Here is a 21019-nt window from a genome sequence, read left to right as displayed (position 1 = left end):
ATTTATTTTTATTTAAAAGTAAAAACATTGTCTTTCTCAAAACCACATAAACTGTATTATATCAATATAGAAAATAAAATAAAACGAAACATTAAAATAAAGATATATCTCGCTGCATTGCCCGAGTATCATTCTAATAGTAATAAATGTATATATGATTTTTTGATTAAAAATACAAAAAAACTAAATAAATTATTTTTTATTTTAATATAATTAAATTGTTGGTATGAATCTCACAAGTGGTTTTAATACATTAAAAACTACTAGAAGGGTACTCGTCTAATGCGACGAGATTTTAATATTTTGTTTTATTCTGTCTTTATCATATAAGGACTTGAATGTACATTATGACCAGATCAATTTGAACACCCATCAAGCATCTCCAGTGAACCCCGAACCAAAAACTTATAGTATCACAACCTGAATAACTATCAAATATATTGTTTGAGTTAAACGTTGTACCACTTATTTTCTTTTACAGTGTAATTACTTTGTGAACACAATGTGACACAACAACATTAAGAACAGAAAAACAAAAAAGCTAAAGATCAGTAAAAATATTGTGGAAAGACTTGAATACACATTGTGAACAATTAATTAATGTTTTTTTATGAAGGGGTAATAACATATCCAACAAATTCTCCAAAGTACGAGAAAATTTCTAAATTTGTATAACTGCCCAAAAATGATTACGTAGGAAAAAGATATTATTTTTTATTCTTCTTATCAATGAGAAAATTTAAAATTAAATGCTTAGAAGTGAAAAATAATATTTTATTAATTGCATCGGATATTTTAATAATATAACTAATATCGTAATCTCCAAAATTGGGAAACTGTCGGAGATGAAAGTACTTTTTCTTTAGAAAAATCTGATTTTTTGATTTTTTATTTTGGAGAATATGTTGGAGATGCTCTGAATTGCCGATTTTCTGGGAGATTAGGAGTTATGGGTATCCTATTTACAGGGGGAAATTAATTAATTAAATACATTTATGAGTTTTTTTTTTAACTAAATTACTTTTTTTATATTTATTTAATAAATAACATAATTATCTTTAAATAAGTAGCTCACATTGGATCTTATGTCATGCATACATACATATAGAGGTTGGTWATTATACAACCCTTGACATTTGTGCAACCAATACAACTCAATCTCAACCGTCCATTTCATTTGATTAATATGTGATTTCATAGAAGTTTTGATTGTTTCATAATATAAAGTATTGATCATAATTAATGAATCATGTTCATCTTCCATAAATATTCAAATCATAATAAATAAACTCTCATCATTTTCATAAATATCTCAATTTATTAGGTTGCATTGGTTGTACAAATACGATGAGTTGTATTTGAAACGAACTCCATACATATATATAGACACATAATCATTTACAGACCTAATAAATTGTACAAACTTATAAACCAATCTGCATGTGTGAAAATGCAATGTTTATACCATGCAATTTCATGTGTAAAACATTCAAAACTATTACCAAAGGGCCTTCGGCCTAACGGTATCGTAGTCTTTAGCTTCCTAGGAGGTCAAGGGTTCAAACCTCACCAAAGGTGAGGAGGGTTTGTGAGTTTATTTGTTGCATTTGCCGTATATAAATATTATATACTTAAAAAAAAAAACATTCAGAACTATTTTATGAAACAAAACTATATAAGTATCGTCTTTTTCACATGTGTGTTTCATATATGAAACAACACATGAAAATTGGTCATATATAGGGATGTGCAAAATCCGAGTTATATGAAATCCGAACTCAAACACAAACCGAAAATAAGGTATTTATGCAAAACCTAAGTGCCCCGAAATTTGAAAATCCAAAAACCGACTTTTTGGGGAAATTCGGGTCGGGTCGGGTTTGATTTTTGGCCATCCGATCCGTCCGGGAACCCAAAATATATATACATATATATTTTAAATGCTATATAATTATACTTATTTATCTAATTATCTTTTGAAAATTCAAAAAAATCTTAGTCGGTCGTGTTTTTTTTTCTAATTTCTAAGCATATTATATATTTAACAAACCTCTAAATCGATTGACTTCATCGTCAAAATCGATTCGATATATATAAAAAGCAACACTTCCGCTTAAAAATAATGATCTGACTTTCTCAAACAAAATAAAATATAAGAGGCTGTAAGTAAGTATACTGTAGATGACTCTTGACTCGTTTTAATTTTAACTGAACTTTTAAATTTTATCAGTTTTTTTACTACATTACAGATGTATAATATAGCAGGAAATGACCCTTATTTAAGTTATAAGTTAAAGCATCCTTTTCTTAGCACCACCAAAAATGTAGGCCAATATTGAAAAGCAAACAAAGGGTATTTATTTAGCTATCAATCATTTTTAAAGAATATTGGTCGTAACTTATTTTATGGACAACGTATTTATCACGTAATTTCTAGAGTTTGGCTTTTATCTTGTAATAGACTGTATATTTGCACGAGGGACCGAGTATGCCTAAACTTAATCTTATAGGCTTCACAACCAGCTTGTTGAGACTGAACCTGTAATTTCTTGAACGATCCCTGACCTGTGTAGATTCTGTTTAACTAGACTGTATGACGCAGCGTAGGTTTGAGGAATGATCGGTGGAATTGAGTGGACCAAAAGGTGGACTATGGGGCCGTTTACCAAACGTTTACCCGGGTAAGCATTTACCAAGTGACATTACCTCATCAGATGAATATGGTAAGGGTCAAGAATCTTATCCTGGTAAGAGCGAGACAAAGACCATGAGTCTTACCCGGTAAGTGAAGACGACAACTATTAACATGGTAAGCGCTTACTGGGTAAATTGTTGCATATGATGTCGTTCTGGTGGACTAAAATCTTACCGGTTAAGTAAATAGTAATGTTAGATTTTACCGGTAAGCACTTATCGGGTAAATGTTTGGTAAACGACCCCTATGTGTCCTGCATGGTCACGTGACCTCCATGTCCTCCTTTTTCTACATAAAATTAAAAAAAAAAGATTTCTAAAATGACTAAAAAATAAAAATTATTTTATAAAATGGTTATTTCCGTAATTGTCAACCTTTTCAATGGATTGGCTATGAAAGTTTCAAAAATTCATAGTGGGCTAAATGGGCCCATATGCAACCCAATGAAAATTCATAATTTCATAATTCATACTTTCTATACTATATTATAAAACATTTGACAAAAATTCTTAAAAACCATTTTTATGCGTAAAATACTGTTTATTAATGCATATTATACTATCTTATAAAACATTTGACAAAAACTCTTAAAAACCATTTTTTATGCGTAAAGTACTATTTATTAATGCATATTACTTAAAACTCAATATAGCAAGTAGATTACACCGTAAATTCACCTTCTGATTCGGGGTTGCCGGCCAAAGCTTCTAGCCGACGACCGGCTACCCACATAAAGGTTATTATTTTAAAACTCTTATTGTTTTAAAAATATAAATTATAAAATATTAAATATAAATTATTGATGTATATAAAATATTTTTACTTTGTTTTTTTTTTCTAAACATTAAGAATCAGAGTTTTTGAAAACCTCTGCTATTTTTCTCGAATATAAGATCGATCAACCAAATAAATAACAAAATATTTTTAGGTTTTTGAAAGTTCTGTATTATAACTGATCCATTTTCAAGACACAGTTTTGGGTTTATAATTAAAATTTCACATTCTCTTGTATCGTACAGATATACTTCTAGTAATAAATAAAATATATTTTATAAAAATCCCTAAATAATAAGCAATATGGATGTATATATCGTTATTATTATATGATAATATACAAAACGTATGTCACACTCCCAAACTTATAATCATTCAGAAGTTTTGCTCAGTTAGTAAAACAGATCCCTCCAATATTCTGTTTAACATTGTTGACCCTCAACTTTTCTTTTATTTTTGTTTTCAACCCAATTGAAATTGTGAACAGTTTAGACCTTCGACTTTTAGCCCCTTACCTTTCTTGATTAGAAATAACTCATCAGTTTTGTTGAGTGTTAGGGACCATTTACCAAACGCTTACCAAGTTATAGTACCTTAACCAATGAATATGGTAAGGAATAAGAATCTTACCCAGTAAGAGCGGAGGTAATGACCGAGAATCTTACCCGATAAGTGAGGGCGACAACTCTTACCCTGTTAGCGCTTACCGGTTAAATTTTTGCATACGGTGCCGTTTTAATGGACTAAAATTTTACCCGGTAAGGTAAATAATAGTATTAAATTTAACTGGTAAACACTTACTGGGTAAATGTATAGGTAAATGACCCCTTATAATGTATTTAACATTGTATATACATACATATACACACACACACACACATATATATATATATATATACTAGAAGAGTAATCGTACAATGTAGCGAGATACATCTCAATTTTAGTGTTTCGTTTTTTTTGTGTGTCTTAGTCGATGTTATAATATGGTTTTGTTTTGAATAAAATATAAATATGAAAATATCATACAAAAATTGATATTAGAATCAAACTAACTATTTAAATTTTTTTTTTTTTTTGTGTATTTCTTTAATTAATTTTTTATTTTTAGTTTAATAATATAATTTTTTATAAAGATAATAATTAAGTATTTTGTTAGAACTCAATGATTATCCTAATTATATTTTAGTTTTTTTTATATTTAAAATGAAATATTTATTCTTTATTTGATTATGTTTATTTGAAGTTAATTACACGAATTCAAACATGAAGCTATAATAAGTTGCACTTACGCATAATTTACTTGTAATCTTGAATTTTAAGTAATATACATCAATAAACAATACTTTATGCATAAAAAATGATTTTAAGAGTTTTTATAAAATGTTTTATAATATAGTATAGATATAGGGTTGGGTTCACGTGAGACCAGCCTGTTTTCATGAGACTACTTTTTTTACATTGGTATCTCCAATTATAGCCCCTCATATAGTAAAATATCTCTTTATCCTGCCATTTTAAGGATTTCTTCAAAAAGAAGAATCAAAATTCAAAATTTGTAAAAAGAAATTCCTATAAACTCCAACGGCTTCTCCGTTTTGAAAATTAGAACATTAATTTTATTATTAAAATATTCTATATTATATATTTAATAACATACTATTTCTTTTTTATAAAAAAATAATTTCAATATTTATTAGAGCATCTTCAACAGATTCTCCAAAATAGAGATTTGGTGGATTTTTGCCATGTTTTTACTACAAAAGATTCTCTAAAATGGAGAAAGTAGATAATATGAAATTCTCTAAATTTGAGTAATTCCCAAAAATGATTACTACGATAAAGAATTTATTTTATCATGTTATCACCGACAAAAGACCTTGGACTTAAATGTTTAGAACCGAAAAACAATATTTTATTAAATATATGAAATATATTAAAATAATATGATCAAAACTGTAATCTCGAAAATGGAGATCATTTTATATTCTGGAGTCGAATATAATAATACTGTTTGGAGATTTTGAATTTTGATTCTCCATTTTCGAGATTCTGTTGAAAATTGCTCTTACAGATGAGAATATAATAAAAGTTATGTTTTCTCATAGTAATCATTTTGTAGGAATTCTCCAAATTCAGATAATTTCTGGGCGTTCCAGCGGAGGTTATTCACGTCTTACACAACTCCTTACAGGAACACTCTATTGTGCTTTCTACATTTTGAAGAAAGTTTGACTGAATACGTTCGAGCAAAATTTTGCTAAAAATCCCTAAAATCTCTATTTTCTTCATTTTGAATGATCTGTTTTATATACTCAAAATATCTATTTTCTTTATTTTGAAGGATCTGTTGGAGATGTTCTTACACAAATTAATATTAGGTTTAAAATACTGTATATATTACCCAACCCATGAACGCTAGCTATCTAAAGAAAAGGTTTTAAAATGTAACGTAATTAAACCAAGGGTAAATAAGGGGCCGTTTACCAAACGTTTATCCGGGTAAGCGTTTATCAAGTTACGTTACCTCACCGGATGAAAATGTGAGGATCAAGAATCTTATCCGGTAAGAGCGAGACAAGGACCAAGAGTCTTACCCGGTAAGTGAGGGCAACGACTCTTACCACGGTAAGCACTTACAGGGTAAATTGTTGCATACGATGTCATTTTGGTGGATTAAGATCTTACCCAGTTAGTAAATAAATAGTATTAGATTTTACCCGTAAGCACTTACCAGATAAGTGTTTGGTAAACGACCCCTAACTATTCAAGATGGTTAATGGAACGATTGTTTTCAGATGACGAAGTATTCGCCAAAGACATGGTTTCACGTCTGAGAACAGATGGCAGGGAAAAGGGGTTACAAAGGGTTTCCAATAAGAAACAGACTGTAAATTTGGGAAGAATTAAGAATTAAGGGGTTACTGTATATATCTGATTAGAGTCTTAATCATTTGTAAATCTCGTAACTTATATAAACCATACAAACTAAACAATTAAGATGTTCATAAAAAATGATAAATGTTCATTTATTATGATCGAAATATTTATGAAAGTGATCAAAATTAGGGGTGTTCATAGGTTGGGTTGATCGGGTTGAAGACATTTGAATAACCCAACTCAATACTTGCGGTTTGAAAAATCTTAACCCAAACCGTACGGGTTGGTCGGATTGATACTTTGGTACATTAAAATATTCTTCTAACCTTGAATATATTATTTCTCTACTCATAATTTCTTTTTCATCATCAACCATTTGATATAACTTATCCATACTTCTTACGTATATCATATTCAGTTAATTTTCTCAATTTACATATATATGTTCACAATTACTAAACATATATACGAATGAGTGATATAGAGATGTGAATAGATAAATATGTGTATATGAAGAGCGTACGTGATAATGTAATTGTCTAATGTATATATTAATAAAAATTCAACAATCATATTAAATCCAAGAAATAAAAGAATATCAGCTTCATCGGGTTGGGTTGAGTTCAAATAATAGTAACCCAATATCAACTCAATACCTACGGTTTGAAAATTTTACAACTCGATTTTTCATCAGGTTGCTTTGAGTTGAGTTATTTCGCATTGAGTTGATCGAGTTTTTAAGTATCCCTAATCATAATTCATTCATTATTATTAACTGATATATTTATATAATAAATCATTTATCAATCTAAATGAACGGTTGAGATTAATTTGTATGTGTTATATATTATTTTAAAAAGTGTGAGATGAATGAAGGTGGGGAAAAGGTGACACTAAAAACAAATGAAGGGATGGTGAAGGGTTTCACTATCACAATATTGGTATGGTTTGATGGTTAGAAAATGAACAAAACCACATTTGATTGGTTACTCCTGCCCCCCATCAACTCCACTTTCCCACCAACTAAGTTGCTTTCTTTTTAGACTTTGTTGTTATTATTATTCTTTTTAATATTTTATAAATTCATTTACTTATCGGGTAAGATTTTAGTCTACCAAAACGACATCGTATGTAACAATTTACAAAGTAAGCGTTTACCATGGTAAGAGTCGTCGCCCTCACTTACCGGGTAAGACTCTAGGTCCTTGTCTCTCTCAGGGTAAGATTCTTGATCCTTATCATATCCATCTAGTAAGGTAATATGACTTGGTAAACGTTCTTTTGATATATTTTTTTTAATTTGGAAAAGCATGGTGGAAATACAAGTTATGTTTGATGTTATATGATGTATATGTATTTATATAGAAACGATATTGTACCAAAATTGACATGTATAAATACATACATGCATATGTTGGTATATATGTGCATACATACAAGTACACACCTAAATGTGTGTAAAAGTAAGCATTCACGAGGTGGGGTTATAGACATAACACTACATAAAGAATCTTTTCACAATTATACATACATATATATATATATATATATGAATATATATATATATATATATATATGAATACAGTACATTTAAGACAATAAAACTATTTCATGTTGTATTATAAAATTTTATAAACTCAGTAAACAAGAAATTTTTTTTGTTAAGACAATGAATCGGATCCATCTACCGATATAATGAAAATTACGAAATATGATCAGTATTATGTTGATGAAATTTTGAAATCAATTTCGTTCATATAATGTAATTCAAATTTTGAAACGATTCGTTATATAGAATTGAATATGGTGTGTTTTATTTATTTTTTTGATATATTTTATTGATGAATGTTTTAACGTAAAAATAATATATTGTTTTACAAAATAAAATAGTTTCATTTATAATATGATATGAAGGATATTGTTGCCTTGAATATAATGTTTTTTTGTTTACCATTTTGCCCTTATTGCTGATATAAAATAAATTTTTAATAGTTTTTTTTTAATTTTCTAAAATAAAGTAAACTAATCTTGACCATTAAACAAGAAAATGGATGGATGAGATTGGTTTACACGGTTTACACAATGGAGGCGGTTTTCATTTGAACGCTCCTCTCTCTCTCTCTCTCTCTATATATATATATATATATATATATATAGTTGGGTTCACGTGAGACCAAGAGTTTTTCGTGAGACCCGTAAGACCAATTTATATTCATTGATCAACTTTATACGCTAATGATCTGATGGTCTAAAGTTGCACGGGGACAATTTTGTTATTATTGAGAAGTCTCGTGGCAATTTTGTGATTATGAATGTTTAGATTGTAAATCTAATCCAATGGTTCATGTGAGACCAAGGGTTTTTTCGTGAAACCCGTAAGACCAATTCTCAACCCTTGGATTATATATATAATTTGAACATTCATAATCACAAAATAGTCACGAAACTTCTCAATAATTATAAAATTGTCACCGTGCAACTTTAGACCATTAGATCATTAACTTATAAAGTTGATCAATGAACATAAATTGGTCTTACGGGTCTCACGAAAAACTCTTGGTCTCATATGAACCCAACCCTATGTATATGTATGTATGTATGTATGTATGTATGTATGTATGTATGTATGTATGTATGTATGTATGTATGTATGTATGTATGTATGTATGTATGTATNTGTATGTATGTATGTATGTATGTATGTATGTATGTATGTATGTATGTATGTATGTATGTATGTATGTATGTATGTATGTATGTATGTATGTATGTATATAGAGGCCTAATCAAATGAGAACTAATTAGTTTGTTGTAAGTGTGAGATTCAATCTCAACCACAAATCAATAGATAAATTAGGAAATTTATAATTTTAGTAATTTTGAATCAAAATTTTAATCTAAGAACATTTAAGGTATTTTAAAATTCTCCTCTATTCTCTCTCCGTCCCCCGTCCTATGGCCACCGTCCTCCGGTGATACCACAATGGTATCACAATGCATCTTATATGTGTTTGGGTATCACACTGAGGTCATTTGTGTGGTCGATTGGATATGTAACACAGTGGTATCACAATGCATCTTATATGTGCTTGGGTATCATATTGTGTGTTTTGTTTAACAAAGTCAATGTTTTTAGATATCACAGTGGTATCACCGGAGGATGGGGGATGGAGAGAGGAGATAAAATATCTAAAATGTTCTTGCATTAAAATTTTAATTTAAAATTACCAAAACTACAAATTTTCTAATTTATCTGTTGATTTGTGATTGAGATTGGATCACACGGTTACCACAAACTAGTTAGTTCTCCCTTGAATGGGCCCCTGTATATATGTATGTATGTATGTATATATATATGAGTTGGGTTCCAGTGAGAAGTGTAAGAAAAGATCCTTACTCTCGGATGCACATTAGGATAAGATGCACCAAGATGCACGAATCGATCCTCATATCAAGCGCGATTAATAGGTGAGTTTGAGATTAAAGATGATCAATGGTCCATATCCCTTATTAGCTTCTCATCTTAACTCTTTTTGTCACATGATAATTCGCCTATTTATATATAACTATTAAGAGTATTTTACCATTCTAGGGACTTTTTCCGGTTCTATTTCGCATATTCCAACTTGGTGTCAGAGTTGGTATCTATCACTTTAAGGACTTGCCACTTAGAAATAATCTTTGACTATCTAGCCATCGTTGGAAAACCACATCAGCTAGACTTGGATTAGTTCTCCTCGATTCAATATGTGTGGGAATCTTTTTTTTTTCAACAGACTCTTTTATAGAATAAACCAATGGGACTCCACATATTATCACAATAAAAACTATTACTAAAATAAATATTATTTTGTATAAAAGAATTTAAGATACCACCAAACCGATTATGCCATGGGCCACTTATAACCTCTTCGATCCGTTAACAATAAAGTATAATCTAAAATTGACATGTTTTTATATAAATAGGTTAAACTTGACTTCTATAATAGTCACTTTTCCTGCTCCATGTTTTAGAAATAACAAAAAAAATCATCACCGATATTATGTAGTTTTTTATTTGAATATACCTGAAGAAAGATATTTAGCAATCATATAATTAAATTTCTTACATACATACATACATACATACATACATACATATATATATATATATATATATAGGATTGGGTTCACGTGAGACCAAATGTTTTTCGTGAGACCCGTAAGACCAATTTATGTTCATTGATCAACTTTAAGAGTTAATGATCTAATGGTCTAAATTGCACGGTGACAATTTTGTGATTATTGAGAAGTTTCATGGCGTTTATGAATGTTTAGATTTTCAGATTGTAGATCTAATCCAAGGGTTGAGAATTAGTCTTACGAGTCTCACGAAAAACCATTGGTCTCACACGATCCCAAGTCTATATATATGGTTGGGTTCTGCTGAGAAGTGTAAGAAAAGATCTTCTCTTTTTGATCAATCATAACTGAATGTCAATATTAATGAGGTGCACTGAGATGCATCAGATCAATTCCCTTCTAAAGTGAAATTCATGAGTGAACATGAGATTAAAATGATCAAGGGTTTATATCTTTTCTTACGTTTCTCACCATAACCTCCCTTCTCACACGATCCTTGGCCTATATGTATGTGTGTGTGTGTGTATATATATATATATATATATATATATATGATTGACTATAGTAAAAGAGTGTTATTGCATTCTCGAAATGAATATGTCCCCGTTTGAAAAATACACACTTTTAAAAATGTAAAATTATTACACTTTTTAATTAACATAGAAATAAATTTTCTTTCATCCCATCATTAAAAGATAGAATTGAAAAATAGACATTTATTTAAAAAAATGAATACTTATTTTATAATAAATTAAAATAGTAACATAACCCATTATTTTACTAAGGGCCCGTTTACCAAATGCTTACTTGGGTAAGCGCTTACCAAGTTATATTATCTTACCGGATAAATATGGTAAGGACCAAAAATCTTACCTGATAAAAACGAGGCAAGAACTGAGAGTCTTACCCGGTAAGTGAGGGCAATGACTCTTGCCACAGTTAGTTCTTACCGGGTAAATTGTCGCATAAAAAGCCGTTTTTGTTGACTAAAATCTTATTCAGTAAGTAAATAATAATATTAAATTTTACTGTTAAGTACTTATCGGATAAGTGTTTACAGAAATACATTTTTGCACTAATTTGAGAAAAAAACAATCCATTTGCGTAGAATCTCTCAAAGTTGTGAATTTCAAGGTTTTCATCCTCCATTTTCTTGAATTTAATGATTTCTTCACCAAGGTTTCATGATTGGCTGATGATAGTAATTAATAACACTTTTCGGCTTATAAATGCTTCAATAATTTCATCAATAAAGCTTCATAATCAACATTTATTTTAAATTAATAAATGGAGTAAATTACAAATTTAGTCCCTATAGTTATATGAAATATGAATTCGGTCCTTCAAACGAAATAATTACATGTATAGTCATCATGGTTTCACTTTTATCATGGATTGGGTCCCTTAACCCCTGACTCTGTTAGGTTTTGTTTAGTTAACTCAAGGGCAATTTAGTAAATTTATCTTTTTGTCTAACTTTTTAAATAATATAATAGCATAGCTATTATATGTATTAATGTCTAGTTAAAGACAACGATGGAGGTGAATAGGGAAGGAAGGTCCAGTTAAAGATTGCACGCTGCCCTAAATCACTTCCAGGTTTTGTATGCAACGAAATAAAAGTGAATGGTTTGGGATCTACCATACACCTCCATAAATCGACGTTACGATAGAAAAACGAATCGGAGTTCATCAATGTCATTGTTACAATAAAAACTAATTCAATTTCTCATCTAAATCAACACACCAAAAACCTATCTTGATGATTCGATTTCTTCATCCAAACTCGATGATTGTTCCAAACTTGATGAATACTCCAAACTCAACAAAACTAGATGAAATCTCGAACTAAATCTGGTGTTATTACACGGTTTACCGGATCTGATTGAACCACGTGGACGAAAATCTACAACAGGGGGGCGCTGCTAGGTGGTGGCACAAGGAGAGCCAGTGATCTTTTCTGTATCGGGAGTGAATGCTGCTTTACAGATGGAGGGTGGTCGGAGGGATGATCGAAAAGGATGACTAGAAGTAAGGGGAACGATGAAGTTAAGGAGGGAAAAAGGAGAAACCGTAAAGGATGAGGGAGGAGTTGTTGTCGTCGGAGATGGAGGCGACGAGTAAGATTGTCGTTTCGTAAGAGAATGAGGGAGACGTCATTGTTTGGCCGGAGATGGCCTTCACCGACGAGGGTAATCTCGGGGAAGGGACTATGCCATATCAATGTTATATACATATATTTTTTTTTATGTTTTTAAAGAAAATAAAGTAAAAAGACAATATTACTCCTCATTTAACGGAATGACAGTTAGTGAAGTTAGGAAAAAGGACTCCATTCATATAAAAGTAAAACCATGGTGATCATACATGTAATTATTTTGTTTGAGAGACTCAGTCCAAAATTTTCAATAACCACAGGGACTAAATTTGTAATTTACTCTAATAAATAATTTTGTTTTTTTCAAAATTAATGATCAATTATTTTAGTCTCATTACTCATGTATTGCATATTTATATTTAGATGAATAATAATAATAATAATAATAATTTAAATTATATATATTAATATTAATAATAATAATAATAATAATAATAATAATAATAATAATTTTACTTTTTTTATAAAAAAATATTATCTTTATTTTATTTTGCTATAACCCTGTAATCTTTGTAATTTACTTATAAAAAACACAGAATATGGCAAATTATATGATAAACTAAAATTGTGGATATCGAAGCCAAAGTTATTGTACAACTTTTTTGGCGTTTGAGAAGTGATGGTTTATGAGCATCTTTCTTATGTGTGCGAAATGAAGCCTAAACAGGTTTGTTAAAGAACCGAAAACTGGAATTAAGATATACGAGAGTTTGTAAGCGACAACCCACGAGCCAACTCACACTGCCTCCTCCGAAAGGAAAAAGAGGCAACCGAGTACATAATGGCCAACTGGTTGGCTGGTTCAAGAACCCAATGCCTACTAAGGGCCAGATACTCAAAGGAACTGTAACTCCCACACAACGATTGCCAAACTCAAACTCTCTGTATGTTTATGCAAATCACCAACTATGCTACGCCATGGAGACTAACGTTAAGATTGTTGATTAAAAGTAAGAGCGTGATTGGGACTAAACGAAATTGACATCACTTCAAGAACTCTTAACGAAGTCGCAAAAACTTGAGGTAGAAAGTTTGGTAGCAGTGATGTTTAAAGGTGGTTGCCCAATCCCAACAGTAATGATGAAGGCAACATTAGCTTGTGAGGTCAGAGGATGAACCGAAGGAAAAACGTAGGATGTAAAAGGCCGAAATGAGAAATAAGAATCTTTGTTGACTTTTCAAGTTACAATGATGACCTAATTTTTGTGCCATAAGTTAGAGACAACATTTCTAGAATATTCAATAGGTTTTGACTTGATTAATTTAGGTCACAATTGAAACTACGCGTTAAAAGGTTGATCAGTAGGGGTTTAAAGGGTTTTTTGTGTTTTTTTATTAACCTGGATATCCAACCCGCTATGCGAGCCGACTAATCCCAGGGCGACCACCTGTTTTGCAGATAGCCCGGAGTCACGACCTTCGTGGCCACAAGGGAATTTTTATTCCCCCTTGGATTTGAACCTGGGACCTCCTAGTACTTTTGAACTTTGGAGCCAAACTCAAACCAATCAGGCACTACCCTTGTGGTAGGTTTTTGTGTGTGTAGGACAAGTAAAGTTAATGACTGTTTGTCCCTAACAATCAATCTTCCATGAAAACCTTCAATCAACAATGACAAATCTGAGTTTTTCTTCAAGAACAATATGAGAGGAGAGTTGAGAGAGTTTGAGAGAAATAGTCAAACATTCAAGCTTGGTCAAACCTTTATACGTAAATCTGATTTTACAACTGAGCATCCTCTCAAATTACAAAGCCAACACCCTTTATATAGGGTCAAACCTATAGACAAAAGTCAAAGTCAAACAGCCCTAATAAAAGTCAAACACGATGACTTTTATACAATTAAGACAATTTTATCTTTCAAGACGAATACAATTTTACACTGATTTTCAGTCCTAACAATGACTGTAACGTACATAGTCTCATTTAGACTAATCAACTTTCTATTGAGTTATAGGACTGTAGCAGTTTGAATGAGGTTTCCCCCCTTTTTTCTAACCAACAACCATTGCTTAAACCGTTGAAGGGCTAGCTGTTTTGGTCTTCCCCAACCACCCCTCCAATTTTTGTGGTTAATACAAGTTTCAAAAAAAGACACTACCAAGTTATAAAGACTCGGCTTTGGGTAGTCAGGTTGTGTTTGGTCTGTGCTCCAAACGAGTACCTTTGTTATGACCTTTTCAAACTCGATGTCTTGTTCACGACCAGATCCTTGCTTGGGATCATGATCAATACCCTATTGAGACATGATTTTTTCTTGAGTCTCAAAAACGTTCATAAATTACTATATCATTTCAGTATTATTTTCGAGGGTGGTTGGATACAACCACTATATTCTTTAGAATAAGTGTCCATCTTACCCTCCAGACTCCAACTCCGGGTGTTATATATTGGACTCGTTTGGTTTGGTTTGGTTTGATTCGGGGTTGGTTAGATACAATGATCTTCTGTAATCAAAACATATTATTAATTTCAGTATTTAAATCTTTGTGCTTATCTGTCTACTAGCTTTTAATAAATTTAAATTTTCAAATTTCAAATTTGATTTTAATAGCGCGTTCTCAAAATTTATGTTAATTTAATGGCCTGATAAAAATCACTATTTTTGAAATGTAACGCTCTTTCCATCCAAAAAAACGACAAACGTTAAATCAGGTATTTTATTTATTACTTTTGACCATAAATATTTTTACACAAATTTTATTTTCAAGAACCGAATTGGGTTCATGTGAGACCAGGTTGTTTTCGTGAGACTCATAAGACAATTTTTTTACACTTGAAACTTCACAGTAAGACGCTGTGAAGGTAAAAAAAATCCAAACCTTCACAGCAAAAACACTGTGAAAGTTACTTTCACAGTGTTTTGCTGTGAAGTTTCAAGTGTAAAAAATAATCTCACAGATCTCACAAAAACAGGTTGGTCTAACATGATTCCAAATCTTAAGAACCCTCAAAGATTATTTGATCTATTATGTGAAAAATAGAACATATAAAAGAATAAGTTTGAAAGCCTAAATTGATCCATGATAATAATATTAAAGAGTTATTTATAATTTATTCAAAATAAATTATTTTATTACAATAAAATAAAATATATAAAAAAAACTAAAGTCAAAAAATTGTGGAGTTACATATGGTAAATTAGAAAACCTATAAGATTTGTGAGATCTGTAAAATTCATTCTAAGCTGTTAATTTAAGATAATTAGAAGGGTGTTCGCATAATATAACAAGATATATCTTAATTTTAATGTTTCATTTTATTATTTATCTATGTCGATATAATACAGTTTTTAGGTGGTTTTGATAAAACGATAACGTTTTTATTTTGAAATAAAATATAAATTTAAATATATCATAAAAATTTGACAAAGAAACTATACATCGATATTAGTATCACATTTACTATTTAAAGTTCTTTTTTTTTATGTAATTTCTTTAATTAATATTTTATTTATAATTTAATTTAAATTTAATAATAAAGTAATTTATGTATTGTTTAACAATATAATTTTTATAAAGATAATAATTAAATATTTTGTTATAACTAATGATTATCCTAATTATATTTTAGATTTTTTTTATATTTAAAATGAGATGTCTATCCGTATTTGATTGTGTTTATCTATAGTTAGTTACACAACTTCAAAATGAAGCTTTAATAAGTTGTACATATGCACAATTTACTTGTGATATTGAATTTTAAGTAATATGCATCAATAAGCAGTACTTTATGCATGAAAAATGATTTTTAAGAGTTATTGGCAAATGCTTTATTATATAATATAGATTAATGTTATTAATTAATGAGATAATTAAGAAAATGATTATTATGAAGAAAAAATAATGTGAATCATGTTTGACAAAGACACCCTGCTATTTAATAGTTCTAAAATCTTCTGAATGATTTTGTATATTGGGTCTTCCTTAACCATTCAACACACTAATTTTATTATTAATAACTACCAAACAATTACATTTCATTTTGCATTATATTATAAGTCTCTTAATCATTATGTATCAAACTATTCAACAACTATCAAACAACCTCTAAATTGAGATTAAAAAGTTTTCAAAAACTCTCCCATTATTTTATTTATGTATAAAAATTATATTTTTAGACATTTAACCAATATTCAAATACTTTATAAAACTTGTCACTCAACCTTTTATGTTTACTAGTTGTGTAACCGTGCAATGCAACGGAGCCGTGAATTGCAACGGAGCCGTGAATTTTAACGATTTTGAAGTTTCACTGGTTTTATTAGAGAAGATTTAACGATGATATAAGTTACACTTGGTCTCTACATATTAATACAATTTGAATAAATAAGAGTTATGGTTTCAATTACAGTCTATCGATGAAAAAAATTGTATGACAGTTTAAAATCCAACATATTTAATTAAACGATTCCACAAATGTGTTCGATTTACACCAAGAACAAATAATCAAGAGATCGAGAGCGAGAGCGAGAGTTCTAGGGCAATTGAACGAGAGATGAATGAAAAAACTTTTAATAACTCATGGTGAATATCAGTTTGAATATCACATTGGGGGATGAGGAGAAGACATAGAAGTATGAGAGGGTAAAAACATGAGTGAAATGTGTCAAAAGTATTTTGGGAACATGAAAAGAAAAGGTAATAATGTGTATTGATAACTTGCACTATATGTTATTTTAATTGTAAATTAAGAGACTTTAAGACTAAATGCATAAAATAATAGTACTTAATGCATTATGAGTTGTTTTTAAAACTTTGTGCATAAATGTATAGTACTTTGTGATTTAAAATTATTTTTAATTTTTGATAAATCTGGTTTATAAGGTACTATAAATACATATATAAATTACAACATGAGCAGCCCAAATTCTATCTATACATATATATACACCATATATATACATATAGATACAAACACTTATACACACACACCATATATACATATACACACACCATATATACATATAGATACAAACACTTGTACACACACCCCATATATACATATACACACACCATATATACATATAGATACAAACACATATACACACACACCATATATATACATATATATACACCATATATATACATATAGATACACACACATGTATATACACCATATATATACATATAGATACACACATATATATATATACACGTATCATATAATATCTTTTGTAGACTTTTTCCCTCTTAATGGAGAAATTTAAAAATTGTTAGCTGTTACATTGTGTTTGAATCATAAAATCTCTCTCTCTCTCCCTCCCTCTCTCTCTCTCTCTCTCTCTCTCTCTTTCTCTCTCATTCTCTTTCTCTCTCTCTCTCTCTCTCTCTCTCTCTCTCTCTCTTTCTCTCTCTCTCTCTCTCTTTGTGGAAGAAAAATGGGGAAAGCGATAAGGTGGTTGAAGGCATTGTTTGGATTTAAAAAAGAGAAAAATCTAAAACAGGAATCAAATTCCGGTGACCGGAAAAACAAGAATCCGTCATGCATCCGTCGCTCTGGTAGAAACCCCACCAATTCTCCGGTGAAGTCTCCTTTGCAGACACCACTTTACAACAACGTCAACCACCATTCCGACGAGCAGAATAAACGTGCAATTCAAGTAGCCACCGCCACCGCGGCAGCAGCTGACGCCGCCGTTGCTGCCGCCCAGGCAGCCGTCGCCTTCGTCAGACTCACCAGTCAGAACAGACTCACCACCGCAAGGGAGCATGCTGCCGCCATTAAAATCCAAGCTTTCTTTCGTGGATTTCTGGTAATTAATCAACAACTTTCAATCATCAATCAACATTTCTGACGATCTTCTTAACCATAATCGAAAACCCATTTCTGATTTTGATCGATTGATTCGAATTCTGTCGATTTAACAGTCGAGGAAAGCATTGAAGGCTTTGAAATCGCTGGTGAAGCTTCAAGCAGTTGTTAGAGGTTATTTAGTGAGGAAAGAAGCAGCTGCAACTCTTCAAGGAATGGAAGCTTTGTTGAGAGCACAATCCAGTGTTTGTGCTCAAAGATTTCGTCGTCAAGATGATAAATTTCATCCAAGAAGATCGATTGTAAGCACCCATCGAAGTATATTTTTGGTAATTATTATGAAAAAAAACGATTCATTTATGGAAACTGTTGTTATGAGGGTAAATGTCAGGTCTGTATACATTCATCCAGAAAGCATATACCGGTTTGGTTTGGTTTATGATGAAAGTTTTCTTGTTGGTATTTGCAGAAGAGGGCTAATGAGGCAAGAAGCAAAAGGATTTCGGCTTCTTTACAAATCCCTAGTGACGGAAGACTCAGTTGTGTGGAGGTTGGCCCTGAAGAACCTAAATCAAGGTTAACCAGGGCCAACACATGGGCTTGGACTCCCGACTCAGGAACCCAAACCCCATACCACCTTGCAATACCTAACCATCATGAGTTCGAGCCTCGGTTCTCCACAACACAGAACACCCCTCGGTTCGCATACTCCTGTGGACCATACGGGTTCTATGAGGGCGTTTCGAAGGACGACTCTTTCGCAAGCCACCCGGGATACATGGCTAACACCAAGTCTTTTAGGGCTAAGGTGAGGTCCCATAGTGCACCAAAGCAAAGGCCAGATTTTGGGTTTGGGGTGGTCAAGAAGAGGGTTGAGGTGGAATGTGGTCCAAGAATGGAAAAGTCAAAGTCACCTTCACTTTTGGAAGTCAACAATTTCAAGAATTTTGTGATGAGTCGGATTGGAAAGTCTTCGTATGTTTAATGGGTTGTTATTTTTGGTAGTTGGAGAAAATTTGGTGCAATTTGAGTTGAAATCAACATCAAATGTGAAACTTAGTTTTGAATTCAAAAGTATGATATTATTGTTTTTGGTATAAATGAATTGAAAATTCTGATATCATCTAGAGGTGTTCATGGGTTGGGTTGATCGGGTTGAAGACATTTGAATAACTTAACCCAATGTTTGCGGTTTGGAAAAATCTTAACCCAACCCAACCCAACCCAAAGCAAAGTGAAACCTAACCCAACCCGTATGGGTTGGTCGGATTGATCGGATTGATACTTTGCTATATTAAAATATCATTTTAATCTTGAATACGTTATTTCTCTACACTTTCTTTTTTAGCATCAACCATTTGATATAACTTATTTATATTTCTTACGTATATTACATTCAGTTAATTTTTTCAATTTACAGATATATGTTCACAGTTAATGGACATATATATGAATGGGTTATATAGAGATATAATAGATTGAAAATATGTATATATGAAAAGCATACATGATAGTGAAATTGTCTAATGTATATATTAATAGAAATTCAACAATCATATTAGATCCAAGAAATAAAAATGATATCGGGTTCATCGGGTTGGGTTGAGTTCAAATAATAGTAACCCAATATCAACCCAATACCTACRGTTTSACAATTTTACAACTCGATTAGACATCTGGTTGCTTCGGGTTGGGTTATTTTACGTTGGGTTGGTTGATCGGGTTGGTCGGGTTTTTAAGCACCCCTAATATCATCTCAAATTCAATTTGTTGTGTAATTTTTATGGTATGAATTCTGATTTCGTACTGATTATATCCGTTTTATCTGTTTACAAAAAACAAAAAGAAGATGTATATACCTGGTATATATACTGATACTTTTTATTTTTAATCAGAGTGCAATGCATTTTTATTTTTTAAATGTCTGATTTGTCTGTAGTGACAAAAATATGAATATTCGGACTAAGTAATGGAATGAGCGAGATTAAGGGGCCGTTTACCAAAGTCTTACCTGGGTAAACACTTACTAAGTCACACTACCTTACCGGATGAATATAATAAGGATCAAGAATCTTACATGGTAAGAGCGAGACAAGGACCAATAGTCTTACCCGATAAGTGAGGACGACGACTCTTACCATGGTAAACACTTACTGGGTAAATTGTTGCATATGATGTCGTTTTGGTGGACTAAAATCTTACTCGGTAAGTAAATGATAGTGTTAAATTTTACCAATAAACGCTTATCGGGTAAATGTTTGGTAAACAGACTGTAAGTCTTCTATTTCATTATCATGTTTGGTTGGTATATAGGAACACAAATAATCATACAATAATGTTATTTAGTATTTATTGAATTCAATTAAATTTCGATGTAGTAAATAGAGACGAATATTATTTAAGGTAAATAAGTTATGATACAATTGAAAAGGGGGGTGCTAATGGCACCCCTTTAGAGGGGGTGTTGATTGTTTTAAATTTTGTGCCAATCATTTTTTTGTCATAAATATCAACTCAATTAATTATATATTTATATTTTATTAATTTTGTTTTATTTTATATATTTATATTAAAAATATATATTATTTTATTATTTCATGTTATATTATTATTTTATATTTTTGATTTTATATATTACA

The 21019-nt window shown here is 30.9% G+C and overlaps 1 protein-coding gene across 1 annotated transcript; it reads left to right on the top strand.

The window, feature by feature from the left end:
* Positions 1-18006: 18006 nt before the first annotated feature.
* LOC112516797 (protein IQ-DOMAIN 14-like) lies at positions 18007-19365 on the top strand. Its single transcript, XM_025124029.1, has 3 exons — positions 18007-18381; positions 18497-18682; positions 18850-19365. Exons 1-3 carry the CDS (start codon positions 18007-18009, stop codon positions 19363-19365), a joined length of 1077 nt encoding a protein of 358 aa, XP_024979797.1.
* The last annotated feature ends 1654 nt before the right edge of the window (positions 19366-21019 follow it).

This window comes from Cynara cardunculus, assembly GCF_001531365.2.
Source record: "Cynara cardunculus var. scolymus isolate 2C chromosome LG 8, CcrdV1, whole genome shotgun sequence".
Classification (NCBI taxonomy): Eukaryota; Viridiplantae; Streptophyta; class Magnoliopsida; order Asterales; family Asteraceae; genus Cynara; species Cynara cardunculus.
Note: the sequence above shows the minus strand (reverse complement) of the source record. Positions and strands in the feature narration are given on the sequence as shown.